At 47.3% G+C, this 16,335-nt stretch overlaps 1 protein-coding gene across 11 annotated transcripts in view; it reads left to right on the forward strand.

Annotated features, from left to right (window-relative positions):
• Positions 1-4,827, forward strand: part of GIT1 (GIT ArfGAP 1) — a 583,248-nt gene extending 578,421 nt beyond the window's left edge. For all 11 annotated transcript variants that reach the window (XM_069615265.1, XM_069615266.1, XM_069615270.1 and 8 more), the window contains one exon: positions 2,997-4,827. In XM_069615265.1, the coding sequence (XP_069471366.1) occupies positions 2,997-3,209 (213 nt within the window). In that variant the 3' untranslated portion in view covers positions 3,210-4,827. The remainder of the gene's footprint in view (positions 1-2,996) is intronic.
• Positions 4,828-16,335: the final 11,508 nt, after the last annotated feature.

Here is a 16,335-nt window from a genome sequence, read left to right on the forward strand (position 1 = left end):
TCTGTGTGCTGGGAACAGTGAAATATAAAAATAGGCATCTTTCATATCCAATGTTGCCATGTAATTCCCAGCCCCCCCCCCCACACCCCTCCCCCCCTCTCGGACCCCAGTTTTAGGGGTTGGTTACCTCTTGGAGCGTGCTCATGCAAAGCATTCGAGATTTGATATAAGTGTTCGCTGGGTGTAGATCTATTAGTGGACGCATGCATAGGTCTTTCTTTGGCACAAGGAAGTATGTTTAATAAATACCCTTGTTTACCTGATTTGCTGGGACAATCTCTATGGCTCCATTTTCTAGCAGGACTTTTACTTACTCTAGTAGTATGCCCCGCTCTTCTGGCGTCATCCTTCTGTGTCTTGGTGGGTATTTGTGATTTTTGCAAAGGTTCTATGCAGTACCCACTCGCTATGGTGGACAATACCCACTTGTCTGATGGGATACCCTCCCATACATGGGGAAAAATGTGAGATGCAACCTCCTACTGGAGTGGTACGGGAGGGGACTTGGAGCGGTGTGGTATTGCTTGGGAGGGGTGGAGCCTCTGGCCGGGGAGGTTCTGCTTCTTCCCCTAGATCTTTTATGGCCTCTTTGAAAATTAGAAGAGGAAGACTGTCCCTGTGAGGAGCCCCATGACGAAGACTGTCCGCCTTGATTGTACCCGGAAGAGCTTTGCGTGCCCTATCCCTGAAACCTCCTAGAGTTAAAGGAACCTGTTGGACAAAGGTTTTGTTGGTCAATTGGCTGATGGACTTAAGAGTATCTTACCTTCGCCTGGCTTGCCAAATGGGGCATTAGGTTCCACAGGCATGTTAAGCAGGGGGTTCTGTGTTTCCAATTTAAAAGCAGAATGTCTAAGCCAGACATGGAATTTTATAAGTGTGCCCTCTGCAATGATCCGACCCTCATTGTCTATGGCGTCAAGGTTGTTTTTAAGAATGTAGTTGGATAACTGCTTGCCTTCTGAGATGGTACTTTGTAGCTGAGATCTTAAGGGTCTGGAACCGCCTCCACTTGATGTTCCAACTCGTCCCACTTATGAAAGCCATAACTCGCTAGTAAGGTGATGTTATTAGCAATTCTTGCCTGATAGGCCGCTGAGGACTCAACCTTTCTGTCAGTCAGTCTACCAAATGTGTAGATCTTTTTGCTCTCCTCATCTGGCGGGGCTTCAGCCGATGCCAGAGTAGTGCCCGCCCTCTTTCTAGTAGTGGTGACAAGTGAGTCAGGTCTGAGACCCTGAGGGGTCGATAACATACATGTCCTGAGAGAGGTTTTGATAAAGGGAGGCTGGTGGGCCTCGGCAGAAGTGCTGGGTTGCGAGGTGTCAAGACGTGGCTTTTTGGTAGGGGGTTTCTGTTTAGCAGCCCCCGTCTGTGAGGAGTCCCTAGGAGACCTAAGTTCTTCAGGGTGCCTGTCCATGGAATCTACAAAGCAGGACATCCTCTTCATTATTCTATTGAAATGTTCAGTGGTCCACTCGCTGGGGGTTGGAAAAACTGAGGGGATAGATATGTTTTGAGAGGGTGTCTGGTCCTTGTGCTGCATCGCCCCTATGAGCGTATCTGCAGGGGAGGAGGAACCAGCATCCCGAGAGACAGTGGGCTGGAATGGCAAAGGCGTTGAGGATTTAGCTAATTTTGGCGGCTTTGTCTTTAGAAGTGTAGCAGGGACATGTTTCTTTATAAGTTCTTGCATTTCCAGCATAGACTTGGGGGAAACTGATGCTCCTTTCGGCCTGCGAAAGGAAGCCCTTTTTATGCGCTGTCCGAAATGGTTTTCGACACCAGTTCAGGAGACCTGTCATGCAGTGTGAGCGATGGCCCAGAGAACAGGGAAGGTTTAGAGGCTTTCTGCATGGACTACGTGGGCTACGGCGTTCGGTGACTTTGCTGACGGTCTGCCATGGGTTGTGTGTTTAGCGTGTTGGGAAGTGTGTGTGTGTGTGTGTGCTTGGGCCGCCGGGTGTAGTCTCCGTCAGAGCCGTGGGCCTTCTTAGTGGAGGTGGGGACCCGCCCATGGGGTTCCGAGGAAGCTTGGTCGACTTCGACGTCACTAAGGACGCCAATAATGCCCTCGCTGGATTCCCCATCACGTTGATGGAGGCTTGGGCCTGCATGGCTTGGACAGCCCAGCGCTTGTTCCAGCGGTCTTTTAGGGTTTTAGGGCTGAAAAGTCTGCTAGACTTGCAGATCCTTTCTGGGTGGTCCCTAGGAAGACAGTAGTTGCACACTCGGTGCGTATCCTTCCAAGGTAACTTCCTATTGCAGGAAGGACAACATTTATAAGAGGTATTTTCCATAGTAAATGGAAAGGGCCGTTTGGCGACGAAAAAGGAAAATAGGGTGGCAGAATAGGCATTCTCTAAAGGGATGCAAATATATGAAACCTCCTCCCTCCCCGCTCTCCCTACTGTATGGGATGAGGCCCATGAAGGCTGCAGTGTCTGGTCGTCGAGTCAGTCCGGAGTTGACGATGGAGCCGTCCGCCAAGGGACATCGAGCTGTAAATGATGCAGCGGCAACAGGCAAATGGTAAAGGATAGAAAGACAATCAATGAATAAACTTTAGATAATCAAAGGCTTCAGCCTGAAAGGAACTCTGCAACTTGCGACCTACCACGATGGCGGAAAGAGACAATCTGAGGGAACTCGATGCGTGAAGGACCATGGGTACAGTAGACGTCACACTAGGGATATTATTACTAACGCGCCCAGTCAACGTCCTTTTTCGAGTTTCAGAAACAAATCTTGTAATACTCCGAGACTACCACTAGATGTCGGACAATGCAGAGCATGTGATCTAAGCAGATCCATAAGCCTCTGAAACTAAATTTCTTGTTTTAGGGAGAAACTTGCTGCACAATACTACAGGATAAGTGTATTTTAGCCTCTACTTTAATGCAGTGTTCATAGTTCCCGCCAAAGACTTTACTTGTATTGAAACATGTTTTCCCTATTGCTTCTTTCCACCAACCTTGCTTTACTTTTTGTTACAGAAACCTGCCCTAGAGACAGTGCGCAGCTCCCTACGGCTACTGAATGCCAGCGCCTTCCGCCTGCAGAGCGAGTGCCGGAAGACGATCCCTCCGGAGCCTGGGGCACCTGTGGACTACCAGCTCTTGACACAGCAAGTCATCCAGTGTGCTTACGACATTGCCAAGGCTGCTAAACAGTTGGTCACCATCACGACCCGTGAGAAAAAGCAGTGACTTACTCAGTGTGGTGTTCCCCACAGCACAGCGGCAGGAGTTGCTGGGCAGCCATACCCTGGGCCCACTCTCTCACAGGACAAATCTCTTAACTGCTTACACAAGTCTGTGCGTCAGAGACAACCACTCAGCACGTCCTTCCCATGTCACAAAATGTGGGCCAAGGATGAATGCTAAAAGCAGTGTGTGCCATAAACTTTTTGTGCCCAAACTGCCAGAGGACTAATACTGCAGAGGAACTATAGACGTGAATGCCAAATTGTTTTGTACAGGTCAACATAGTGGCAGTGGTAGAGAAGGAAGGAGGGGTTGGCCTGTTTCTGTTGCTCGTCTGTTCTGCAAGACTTATCACTTTGCCAAACAAATTCTCTGATGGCCCTTCCAACCAAATCTGCATAAAGTGAGTGGTCGGCCCAGGACTAAAGTGTCCTTAAAAATCCACCACATGATTGGACATTCAACGGGAATGGTTTTGCATGGACGATAACAATACTGACGCCCACCTACCAGCACATCAACACAAACCTTGCCTTGTGGATCCTGGTTCTAACCTATGCCCCTGTTAACTTGGGAGAACCAAGGAGTGAACCTTTAGTTTGACCTATCTTCTCCTGCCCACAAGTCCTACCTTGCAGAAATGCATTTAGCATCTGGCATCCAAATTTGTGCACACAGCCTGATCCAGAGTGATCTGCCAAGATGACCAGTACATGTATGTTTGTCTGCCTCTTGTCATCTGTCTCATTTAAGGTTTCCGCAGCCTGCTCTGCTGGAGGGCTTTGGTGCTACCATAGCGCATGTTGGTGCCCGATGGGGTGTTTCTTCACTTGCCTTGATGGGTTTTGCGAGAAACACACAAACTAATAGTCAATGCCTTATGATAGGTTGAAACCCACTTTTCATCTCAAAGGACCTCTGAAACAGGAACCCTTGATTCCTGGACATGAACAAAGGGTTGCCCTCTTAGCACACTTTCACCTAAGAACTAATCCTTCCTCCATCACCTCTCCAGACCCTCTTCAAATGTCACTTGGTTGTTCTGCAACAGGGATTGGAAATACTATTGAGCGCACTACCAACTCTACACAATTTTTGGTTGTCCCACCTTGTTGCAAGCTTTGTTCATTTCAGATACTTTTAAGGATCCTGTTGTGCATCTATGTGATGTACATTTCTGTACCAGTATGATGTGCAACTCTGGAAAATGCCTTGCTGTTTCTGGGGCAAAACTATGCCACATGGTAGTATAATCTACAGGAGACTTTTTAGTGGAAGATGGGTAAATGTTCCAGACCTTAGACATCAGACCTGGTTTTTTTTTTGTTTTTTTTTTTTACTATGATTTTTACCACTCCTTTCAGATTTGGACTTTAAGGTATGCATGGCATGTGATGACATCCCAGATGTTTGTGGAGGTGAGAGTCCAGATTGACCATTACAAAGAAAGGACACTTTTGCATTCCATCTCATTGTCCTAAGTCCTGTGCACATTTCCCAAATACTGGTCACCTTCTCACCTTTTGGCCTACCCTTTTTTGTTTTCTTAATGTGAACTTGTGTATCTGGACTTGGGCAGCCTTACACTGGAATTGAGGTATATAAAATATATATATATGTACATTTTTTCTGAGCTTTAATGTATTGAGTCTCGAATCACTGCAACCACCTTGGTATATGCAGGAAAACTGGATTTGCTTGATGCATCTGCACAATTGTAAAATGTATTTTTGTTTGCACTGGTGTTCCTGGGGTTGTGTAACTGCACGGGCAGTCATACTGGCATGCCACATTAGGCTAACAAGCGGCCAGTTCTAAAGAAAAAGAAAATTGCTCCTGCAGGATGCAGTGAATAGGAAGTGACTTTGTGTTGGTAAAGAAGTCACATAGCCAGATACATTAAACCAGTGCAACTAAATGCAATCATAAGTGTACTTTTACTGTTTTGTAATGTGGGTTCTAACATTAAATGGTAAATCCACAAATCAGTACACCACACTCACTCCACTATTCAACAGAAGTATATATAACAGGAGTTCACAGTAACAGAACAGACTATTGCTACTGACTTTGTTTGCTCATCTGAGAATTGATAAAGTATTCTGTCCAGATCACTCCTCATGGTTTCATAGCATGGTTGTGTCTGATTTCAAAGAAGTTGCCAATGTTTTAGGCTTTTAGTAACGCGGCAGAGCACTAAAGTAGTGGCCACTTAGGCAGGCTTGCTCTGGAGACATTTAGAGCAAACGCATGTCTCGACTGTGGATGGCATATGAGATTTTAGGCCTACCTAGTTTGACAACCTAGCCATTGATCTGAACCACACGATGCATTCTACATAGACGCTATGTTCAGCAGTTCTTCTCTACACAATTTGAAGCCTGCCAAGAAGGTAGTGAGTAGAAAAAAACAAAAATGGTGTCCTAAACTGCCTCTGGCTCAAAGCCCCTTTTGTGTTGTCACTTTTTGACTTGTTTACTGACCTTTTTCCATGGGTCCTTGCCAGTGATACAAATCCCGATTTGCCTTTCAAGACACCCTTTGCCACTCATTAGACACGTGATTGTTCTTGCACGTCTGGCTGTTTGGGCTCCACTGATTGGTCTGGCAGCCTTTGTGAATTACTATAGTGGGGTATAGATTTTGGTTTCCCAGGAGTGCCCTAAATCCTGTGTTAATGCAGTACAAACACCAACAGCTAGACGTGTCATACAAAAGGGTGAATGGGCTACAGATGTTGGCATCTATGGTAATGGCTACTGTCTGTTTTAGAGAGTGGGGCTACAGTTGTCCATGCCAGATCTTGCCGGTTTGTGAATGATGTCTGTATACAACCCTGAATCCACACCTGGAAAAAGAGCCAGTGAGAAAACTCAAAAATAACAGCTTCTGCGCTCCCCCAGTGATTGGATGGCCACTGAAAGTTTGAATGGTTGCAACCCTGTGGTTGGAGCTGAGATACCCACTCATCCCCCACCCCCAAGTTTCTGATAGTTGTGAAGGTCCCCATCCACACCTTACTGAACCTAAAGATTAGTATTGAAGTACAGAAGATAACCCCAACAGGAAGCATTGCGAGAATCCAATGCTGGTCCCTGCACTCTTCCAAGACCTGTTCTGAAAGCGAAGTTCTGCCCGTATATCCAGACAACCAACTACTTCAAGGGGAACTGCGGAACATGGAATTCCTTCCCTCAAACCAATGGGCACAGTTGAGTCAAAAGGTCTTAAGTGACCAAAACCCCTCCAGCTCACCCTCTCAGGAAACCTTGCGTCTCATTCCTGTGATGACTCGACATAGAGTTGGAAGCCCCAAACACAGAGGACACTTAACAGCATAGCCAGAGGCCTGTGGTTGCTACACAAGACCAAGAGCAAAGACCAGCCAAGTTGAACAAACTGCTGCAAAGTAACATCAGGACATTGAAGAGCCCATATCTTGACTGCCCAGCCTCTACTGGATATTGGCCTGCTTCATCTGCCTTAGACTTGTGCTTTTAGCAAATCGGACAGCTGCACAATACCCCACCTCCAGCAGTTCGACTTCTCTTGGACAGTGCAAAATCACTAGTTGCTCCATAGTAAACCACCTTGATTGAAGACCCTTTTTGTCGAGACCAAAGTTGCCGCTGCTTCACCAGAATCCCTAATACTAACATCCCACCTTGTGAGGAGTCAAATGTCAGTGGTAAAAAATGGCAGAAGATAACTAAACCATGTGATTTCAGCACTTTTGCTTTCAGAAAGACACTTCAGATATTCTGATGCAAAATCCTATCTGTAACATTGTAACCTATACTAATTATTACCCTCAAGTCTCATGCTTCTGCTTAACCACTTAGAAGCCAATCATTTACATCTTGCAGATATTGAAGTCCTGTGGGGTGCACACTGCCAAACATTTGACTTCAAGGTTGATCTGAACTGGTAGAATCAAGCCCAGAAACACTGTGCAAGAACGTACTTAAATGCATTACTTATCCGTAAAATACATTGGGTCCTCTACTTATTATGAAATATAAAGCTTATTTTCATAATGACCTTTGTGTAGACATCCATTTGAAGTGATACTGTGTTCTCTGTAGTAGTGCCTACCCTGCTCCCCTTCTAAGACTTGGCAATGACTGCTCGTCCATGGACTAGGTGAACTAGGGAATGCTTAAAGAAAACTGGTCTACATAGACTTCGGATGGTATCTCACACCTTGAACCAGAGAGATGACGGGTTCCACCCTAACAGGTCACCATAGAAGAAAAATCATAAAAGCAAAATAGTGTTCAGTGATGCAATGCAAGATCACCACATCTACAATAATGACTAAATCCTTTCCAATTTGAGGCCGTGCATATTTTTCAGGTTGATTGCAAGGAAAACAGATTAGATGTACTGGGAGGAGATTGCAGGGTCAACACACTCGCCTTGGCTACAGGACAATTCAGTGTGACATGGGTTTGATCCAGAGTCGAGCACTTGAAGCTAGAGGAGCCCGGCATGAAGTACTACATAAAATCACCAATCACTCAGGCAATACTGGCTCCAAAATGTTCAGATGCTATGAAACAAAACTGATATCTGTTTTCTTTAACAAAGTGAAGAAAGACTAGCATTGATGATATTAAAGAATCTGAAAATCCATGCGTACATAAGAACCCACGTGCTAATTCAGAATACAGAGTTTGAGGAACATTTGAACCTTATTAACTATGAGAGAGAAGGGTATATCCTTTAGCAAGTCAGAAAGGGGAGTATTGTGCTTCACTTTCTTTACTGAAACGTTGAGCTGCAAATCCTATTTAAGAGTAGAAACTACATTTTGAATGGATTGTGTCCTCCAACGTATTCCTCATCTTTGATAAATTCACGCCCAGCTTCGGCTGGTTCGGAAAAGATGTTCTCGGCAGAGGGCGCCGTGTGTCGATGGCGTCGAGTCGATGTCCCTCGAAGGCCTCCGTAAAGGGTGACGTCATCGGGTGTACAAGAAGCACGCGTGGCGCCTGTTGGCCTCATTTCTGTTTTTCTGCAGAACGTGTTGCTTCGGAGACTCAGCGCGCCTCGTTAGTATATTCTAATACGTAGTTCGTTGTTCCACAGAAAATCATTGATGTCTTCATCAACCCTGACTACCCCCTCGCTCTGGTTTCAAGAAGTGCAAGGAATGCAGTTTAAAAATGTCGATCACAGACCTGCATCGATCGTGCCTGTGGTGTTTGGGAGAAGGCCACCACACAGAGGCCTGCTCGAAATATCAGGCAATGAGGGGTAAAGCCCTGCAAGAGAGGAAGGTGAAATTACAGGTAGGTCGTAAAATCAAAACCGACTGATCCTCGACCGTCGAGTCTGGAGTTCATTCTCCTTGACGCAAAAGTGAGGAAAAGATGTTGCGATCCTGAAGTGGCCCCTGCAATCAAAGAAGCTACACCAGCAGTCGCCTTCTTCATCGTCGTCAGACGAATCCCCCAGGAAATGTAGGTGTCCCACCAAGCATTCTTCTGCAGAGTGGGAGGCATTTCGCCTAAAAATGCTTGACGTGTTTGAGAAGGCCAAGCCTCTTTCGTGCCTTCTACGGAAGCCGTCCGAGAGGGTTCCCGTTTTGACACTCGCGCGCCCTCGAGGCCGGATGATCGAAGAAAAACCCATTGAGAGCCTTCGAGGTCTCCGATGAAAGAGTCACTCAAGTCACTCGGCTCGTGACGAGCGCTCGAGGTCTTCGACGCCGTCCAAGGCTCCTCATACTCCGAAGGTGAAATCTTTGAAGGTGGTTGTCGAGGCCTCAGCGCCATTTACACCAAAACCATTGGCGCCAAAGATTTCTAAGGTTTCAGCTCAGCCCTCTGAGCATGTTGCAGCAAAAGAAAAAGCTGCTAAGCCAAAGCCTTCCACAAAACTGCCACCTCCTGAACAAACTTTCACTTCTTAACCCAGGAAGGAGTATTTTAAATCTTTGTCTTCAATATTTGAAGATGAGGAAAGATCGGAGTAAGAGGAGTGTTTAATCTCTGAAGAAAGTAGAATGAAAGACCTTACTGACACACCGCACAATGCCAGTTGTGTAGATACATCGCCAAAGACAGAGTTTGGCAAACCAGAGCCAGGCGAACACGCTGACTCTTCTTATTGACACCTAATGTTAAAAGTGGTGGAGTATTTAGGCTGGGCCAAACCACCAGCCCAGTTTATTCAGGATGATCTTAGACATTCTAGACCAAGGGCCACCTACAGACCCAGTTTTACCCTTTCATGTGGCCTTACAAAATAGGGTGGCCAAGAATTGGGAGTCGCTGTGGATAAATCCCTCACTATAAAATACTGCCCTTCCATTAGCGACCCCAGCTATCTGTCCAAAACACCCCACTCCTGAGAGTCTGGTGGTCCAGGCAGCCACAGCTACATCTTACAAGGTTGTGTACCCTACCATCCCTCCGGATAGGGACGACAAGCGTGTGGATGGATGGGCGCGCAAGGTATTTACAGCTAGCAGTATGGCCTTAAAGTTGGCCAACTCCACTCGTGCCTTAGCCAAGTTTTCGTACTCTGTGGGAGTGCATCTCCATGGTGGCGGAGCACTTACCAGAAGGTGAGGAAAGGGAGGGTTTCCTAGCTATCGTAAGAAAGGAAGCCATGCAAGAATCCCTTCAGTCTGGATTGGACACTGCAGATAGCGTCAGCAGGTCCATGGCTACTAGCACGATTATGTGCAGGTTTGCCTGGTTGTGGAAGTCTGGTTTGGCACCAGATGTTCAGTCCTGTCTTCAGAACATGCCATTTGACGGGTCCCATCCAACAAGGCTGACGAGAGCTTTGAGATGTTGGAAACATCAAAGGCGGCTACCAAATCTTTAGGGGCCGCTGTTGGGCAACCTCAGACATTTCGTTCATCAGGACAATCTTGGAAGGGATGATCCTATCGTTACTATTCCTCATATGGAAAGGCGAGAGGAATGGCCAGTCAAAGAGGACAAAGAAGAAACCCTTGTGGTGGACGAGGAAAAAGTGCAAAGCCATCTCCAGCTTTCTTGCCATCGGCAGCTGCAGCAACCAGTCCAAAACCGCTTTGAGAGCTTGCATCACGAATCACTGGTGGGGGCAGACTCTCTCAGCATCTCGATGAATGGCGAGCCATTACTTGAGATGCTTGGGCTCCGGAGACAATAGCCCATGGTTACTGCCTTCCATTTACAATGCAGCCTCACAATAGTCCTGAGGATTACAGATTCGCTCCTTGTGCAGGAAATATTAATCCTGCTAGAGAAAGGTGCTATAGAACCAGTGCCTGTAGCGGAGAGGAACAAGGGTTGGTATTCCCCATATGTTTTGATTCCCAAAAAGGACAGGGGACTAAGACCCATCTTGGACTTGAGATACTTGAACAGGTTTCTCAGGAAGGACAAGTTCAAGATGGTCACACTTTCTCAGATCCTTCAGGCCCTCCAGTTACAGGATTGGTTGGTGTCATTGGATCTTCAGGATGCTTATTTTCTTATTGGCTGATCAGAGCACGTTCTCCCGAACAAGCCCTGGATCATCTTAGTCACCTGCCACTCCCTTCAGACTGGACTTTTCCCTCAATTTCAAGAAGTCACAGTTGACACCTTCCCAGCAACGCCAATATCAGAGCTGTACTAGACACATCCTTGGGGAAAGAGCTTGCCACCCAGGGTGAGGGCTCAAGACATTCTACAGATGGTTTTCAAATTTAAAAGTGGCCAAAATCTTACGGCCTAATATTTCTTGAGTTTGCTCTGCCTCATGGCATACTGCATTTTTCTGGTGCCAGAAGCCCGCCTGTGAATGAGATCCCTTCAATGGGCTCTGAGAACGCAATGGTCTCAATTCACAGGAAGGATGACGGACCTGCTCCAGGTTCCAAGCAGGGTCGCTCAGGATCTCTTGTGGTGGGCTAGTGAGGACAATATTCTGAAATGAGAACATTTTTGGCAACCATGGCCGGAGATTACAGTAGTGACGGACGCCTCACTCACGGGCTGGTTAGCCCACGCCAACGATCTGACAGTCAGCGGTTATTGGTCTACATCAGAGTCCAAACTACACATCAACCTTTTGGAGCTGAGGGCAATCGGACTAGCACTGAAGGCCTTCCTGCCCTCTGTATGGGGAAAGAATGTCCTGATAATGATGGACAACACAGTGACCATGCATTACCTCAACAAAAGAGGTGGTGTAGGGTCACTGCCACTGTGTAGAGAGGCAATGCAGCTCTGGTATTGGGCAATTCAGGACGGAAAACACGACGGCGGACGCTCTGAGCAGGCACGGTGTAGTGTCCCACGAGTGGGAACTAGCTCAGGAAGTCCTTCAAGAGATCTTGGCCCTTTGGGGAACCCCTCAAGTGTATCGGTTTGTGACCGGTGTCAACCGCAAGTGCGAACTGTACTGCTCAATGGAATTTCCTCTGAGAGGAGCTCTAGGAGACTCGTTAGTGGTGGATTGGGACTTCCCACTACTATACGCGTTCCCTCAGATCCCCGTAATTCCTCAAGTAGTCAGGAGGTTGAGATGGTTCGGAAGCCGCATGATCCTAATTCCCCCGAATTGGGCCAGGAGAACGTGGTACCCGGACCTTCTAGACATGTCCATCTGTCCTCCGATTTTTCTTCCGCAGAGAGAGAATCTTCCGTCACAGCGGGAGGGACAGGTTCTCCATCCAGAGGTCAACCCCCTCAGCCTTCATGCTTGGTTTCTGAAAGGCTGAGATAGAAGGATTGGGACCTTGCGGATGACGTCATGGAGGTGTTGCTTTAGGCAAGAAGGCCAGCAACAAAGTCTCTGTTCCGTTGCCGTTGGAACATGTCTTGTGACTGGTGCAGGGAAAAGAATGTTCATCCTTTTTTCTATGTTAAATTTGGCACATAAAGATCTCCATGTTGGGACCATTAAAGGTTACCTGGCAGCGCTTTCCATCTTCAAGCGCTCTTCGGAAGAATGCTCCTATTTTAAAATTCCCATGGTGATTCAATTCTTAAAAGGGCTCACAAATGAGTTCCCACCTTCTTCTTTTCAAGTCCCAGTTTGGGACCTTAATTTGGTTCAAAAGTTTTTGATGCGTGCTTCATTCGAACCCTTGCACACATGCCCATTGAGGTTGTTAACCTTTAAAACTGTATTATTGGTTGCATTAACATCTGTACTTAGTTCTGCGAGTTGCAGGTACTTTCTTCCAGGCCGTCCTACACTGTGTTCCACAAGACAAGGTTGTGTTGAGGGTAAGACCCTCTTTCCCACCTAAAGTTGTATCTGATTTCCATCTGAATCAGAAAATTGTTCTGCCGGCGTTCTTCACCCCCCACCCCGCTGCATCCTGGTAAAGAGAAGGAAAGGCTACATAGGTTGTACCCTACAAGAGCTTTGAGCTTTTATATTTCTAGGTTCTCCAGGCTCAGAATGGATGACCAACTCTTTATTGGGTATACCGGAAGAAATTTGGGTCAAGCTGTTTCAAAACAGACCTTATCAAGGTGGATTATACTTGGCATCTTGGAATGTTACAAATTGGCAGGCAAGGACCCTCCAGAAGGCTTGAGGGCTCATTCCACCAGAGGTATAGCCTCTTTGGCAGCCCTTGAAATCAATTTGTGATGCAGCAACTTGGTCTTCAATGCATACATTTACAAAGTATTACTACTGTCTAGATGCTTCCCACTCTCAGGATGTTGCCTTTGGTAAGGCAGTACTGTATTCGGCCTTATAAATGCCAACAATTTCAAATTCTACTCCCTCCTCCAAATTCTACAATACTGCTTTGGGAGTATTTCACAGATGAGGAATCCGTTGGAGGACACAATCCATTCGAAGAACAAGTTACTTACCAACTGGTAACATTCTTTCAATTGGATGTTCCAACGAATTCCTCATCACCCTCCCATCCGTAGAATTTCCTATGCTGTTACAACTTCAGCTCTCACAGTGCTGTCTACTGTCTGCCTACACTGCCAATCAACACGAACAGGAGGGGGGAAAAACAGAACTGAGGCCAACGGGCGCGCATGTGCTACTCGTACACCTGATGACGTCACCCTCGACAGAGGCCTTCGAGGGACATCGACACAACGCACAGTGCCGAGAATTTTGTTTTCCGAAGCTGGACGTGAATATATCAAAGATGAGGAATACGTTTTAGGAACATCCACGTTACCAGTTGGTAAGTAATTTGTTCTTTGCAGTAAACATGGCTCCTTTCTGTAGGTTAATGTAAATTTGCACTACTGCAACATTAATTTAACCAATGTCCCATGAACTTGCTTGCTCACCTAGACATCGTCTCTTCACTCTCTCTCCCTGTTTATGGCTATTGGGGCACAACACTTAAGTCTGTGTGTATATTATGCTTTAGCTCAATGATCTTTGATGTTACGGTGCGTTTCATTACATTGATGCTTTACTTGCAGCTCTTTTTTTTTGCTAAAGGTCCCCCACTAATTCCCATTCCGTGCGCCGGGGTATCCATGCTCTGTGACGGTCCCTTGACACCCAGATTGGCTGCACCTATTTGGGAAGCGTGCTGCGGAGCCCTTAGATGGGAGATCATGCTAACTCTCTGCAGTCCTGCCTGCCCACTGGGCTCCAATGAGAGTGCGGTGGCAGAGTGGTTAACGTACATTGCTCTGCACTTCTGGCCCACTTCCACTTTACATTTATCACCACCTGAGGCAAATCCTTACTTTCTGGTCCACACTGGTTGCCATTAAGAAGTGTACTATTCCCAGAGCCTAACTGGCAAATTGGGATGTGCGCATTTAATGAGCGGAAATGTGCGTTGCAGTGCAGACAATTGCACAGGGACATGGGTGCCAGCTCCTGCTTGCTTTTTGCTTTGTAAACAAAAGTAGCATTAACCACAAGGGAGGGGGCACAGCATTGCTGTTTGTTGCTGCTAGAGCCTCTTCCCTGTCGCAGAGCAGCGGCCACGTGGTTTTTCTTAAAGTAGAACGCTCGGGAGCTAATTTTGTTTATATAGTCAATGGAAAAACTTTGAGATGAAACTGATCGCAACAAAACCTATGCAATTCAGTGAGTGTGGGAAGCGACAACAATGTTATCCCTCAGCCAGCCATGTAGATGTCACTCATTGTCATTTTTATTCTCCTTGTTGATCATGGACTGAGCAACAGGGGGCGGGGGGTCTCGGAGTTAAGATTGTCATCCCTTTACATGTGCCTGCCAAATTTCAAAGGTTTTGTTGCAATAAGCTGTTCTCTCTCTCAAGGTTTTTTTCAGTGAATTTACAGCGTTGTGGTATGCTATATCTTCTACTTGCCCCACTTATCATGGCCTTCAGCCCTGGCACTGTCCGCTCTGCAACAGTTACTATAAAAGACCACTAAGTCTCTCCACCCCTCACTATTGATACATCTGATCCTGGTGGCCATGACCTTTGGCCTTGGCCACTATCCACATTGCCACAATCAGGCTAAAACACCATGATGTGCTCAATTTGAGGGTGACCCCACTCGTTGAACCGCTGGCGTACAGAAACTCCTGAAAGGGTCTCATCTGCAGCCTGCAAAAGGGAACCAGATGAAGGCTTGAGGAAATCATCCCCAGCAGGGACTTGATAGACCAGACGTAGCAACACAGGCTGCCGCCAGCCATTGGATGTTACCCAGGATGATCTTCACCCTCTCTTCTGAGGGAGTCTCTAGACACGAGATTGTGATGAGGCAGGCACCTAGAAATTGTGTGTTCTGAGATAGCACTACGCAGGACTTCTGAATGTCCATGGAAAGCCCCAGAGAAATCCGTGTCTGGATGGTCTCTGTGGTGTGCCGGATTGCCAACGTGTGAGAGCAGGATTGGATGAGCCAATTGTCCAGGTAAGGGTGTATGTGGATTCTCCTGCGGCACAGATGCACTGCCACCAGGGCCAAGCACTTGGTGAATACCCTTGGGGCCGATTTTGTCGCCGAAGGGTGTGGCCTTGAACTGGAAATGGCTCCCTTGAACAACGAAACGCAGGAAATCCTGACATTTTCAATGAATGGCGATGTGGAAGTACACATCCTCCAAGTCTAGTGTAGCCAGGAAATCTCCTTCCTGTAGTTTGCCGAGCATGTGCTGCAACATGACAATCCTGAACTTTTGGGATTTGAGGAACTTGTTGAGTTGTCGAAAGTCTAGAATGGGTCTCCACGCTCCTGACTTTTTCCTTACCAGAAAGTATCCGTAGTACACTCTGGAGCCCCAGAGGTGCTGAGGGACTGGTTCTATCGCCCCTTAGCATGACTTGAACCTCCTGGAGCAGCTGTGCCACATGCAGTTGTCGTGAAACGGGAGGAATGCACGGGCATTGGTCCTGGAATTCTAGAGCATATCCCTGCTGAAGGACATTGAGCCCCCATTGTCTGTGGAGATCTTTTGCCACTGGTTGACAAATTGCAATAACTGGCCTCCCACTGTGGCTCTGGAGTCTGGGCACAGATCCTGGGATGGTTCAGGCCCGCTTCTGCATCTGTGGCCTGGCTGGGGGATGACGACTCTGGCTGCCACTGCCATAGGCCTGCGAGCAACCCCTATAAGCCTCCTGGGTGGTGGAGCAGGAAGGCTGACGATAGGGGGTGCTATAGCCTTTGGACAACCTGGAGACACTCCCTTTTGAGGAGTGAAAGGCTGGCCTCCTTTGTTGAAGGGTGCCTAGAGCGCATGCTGTCTGTCAGTCTTGGTGACTTGTAGAGTTTCACCGACCGCCTTCCTGAACAGGTTGTTGCCACCAAACAGCATGTCGATAACTTTGGTCTGCACATCTGTGCAGATGTTAGTGGCCTTGAGCCCAACCCTGGTGGTGGAGGGTCACCATTGCCCATCTGGTGAAAGCCACAGTCTGCGATTGTAACGCTCACCTGATTCTCACGGAGGCGCCGACCTGTTCTGGACTGCTATGACCTCTTCTAAGGTAATGCGCAGGACTCAGAAGATGGACTGGACCGGACCCCCAAACCTTGCCTGTCTGGCCCGTAGAAGAATCCTTCTGTAGATGGAAAAGGGGATTAACTGTCTGCTGGATAATGTGTCGGATTCCCCCCTTCCCCCACTCGCACTCCTCGAACCCCCTCTGCGATTCCCCGTAGAGTCTCACCTTAGAGTCTGAAAGGACAAGCTCTTCATCCTGCTTCCGATG

Source organism: Ambystoma mexicanum, chromosome 9, assembly GCF_040938575.1.
Source record: "Ambystoma mexicanum isolate Mex_15411 chromosome 9, UKY_AmexF1_1, whole genome shotgun sequence".
Lineage (NCBI taxonomy): Eukaryota > Metazoa > Chordata > Amphibia > Caudata > Ambystomatidae > Ambystoma > Ambystoma mexicanum.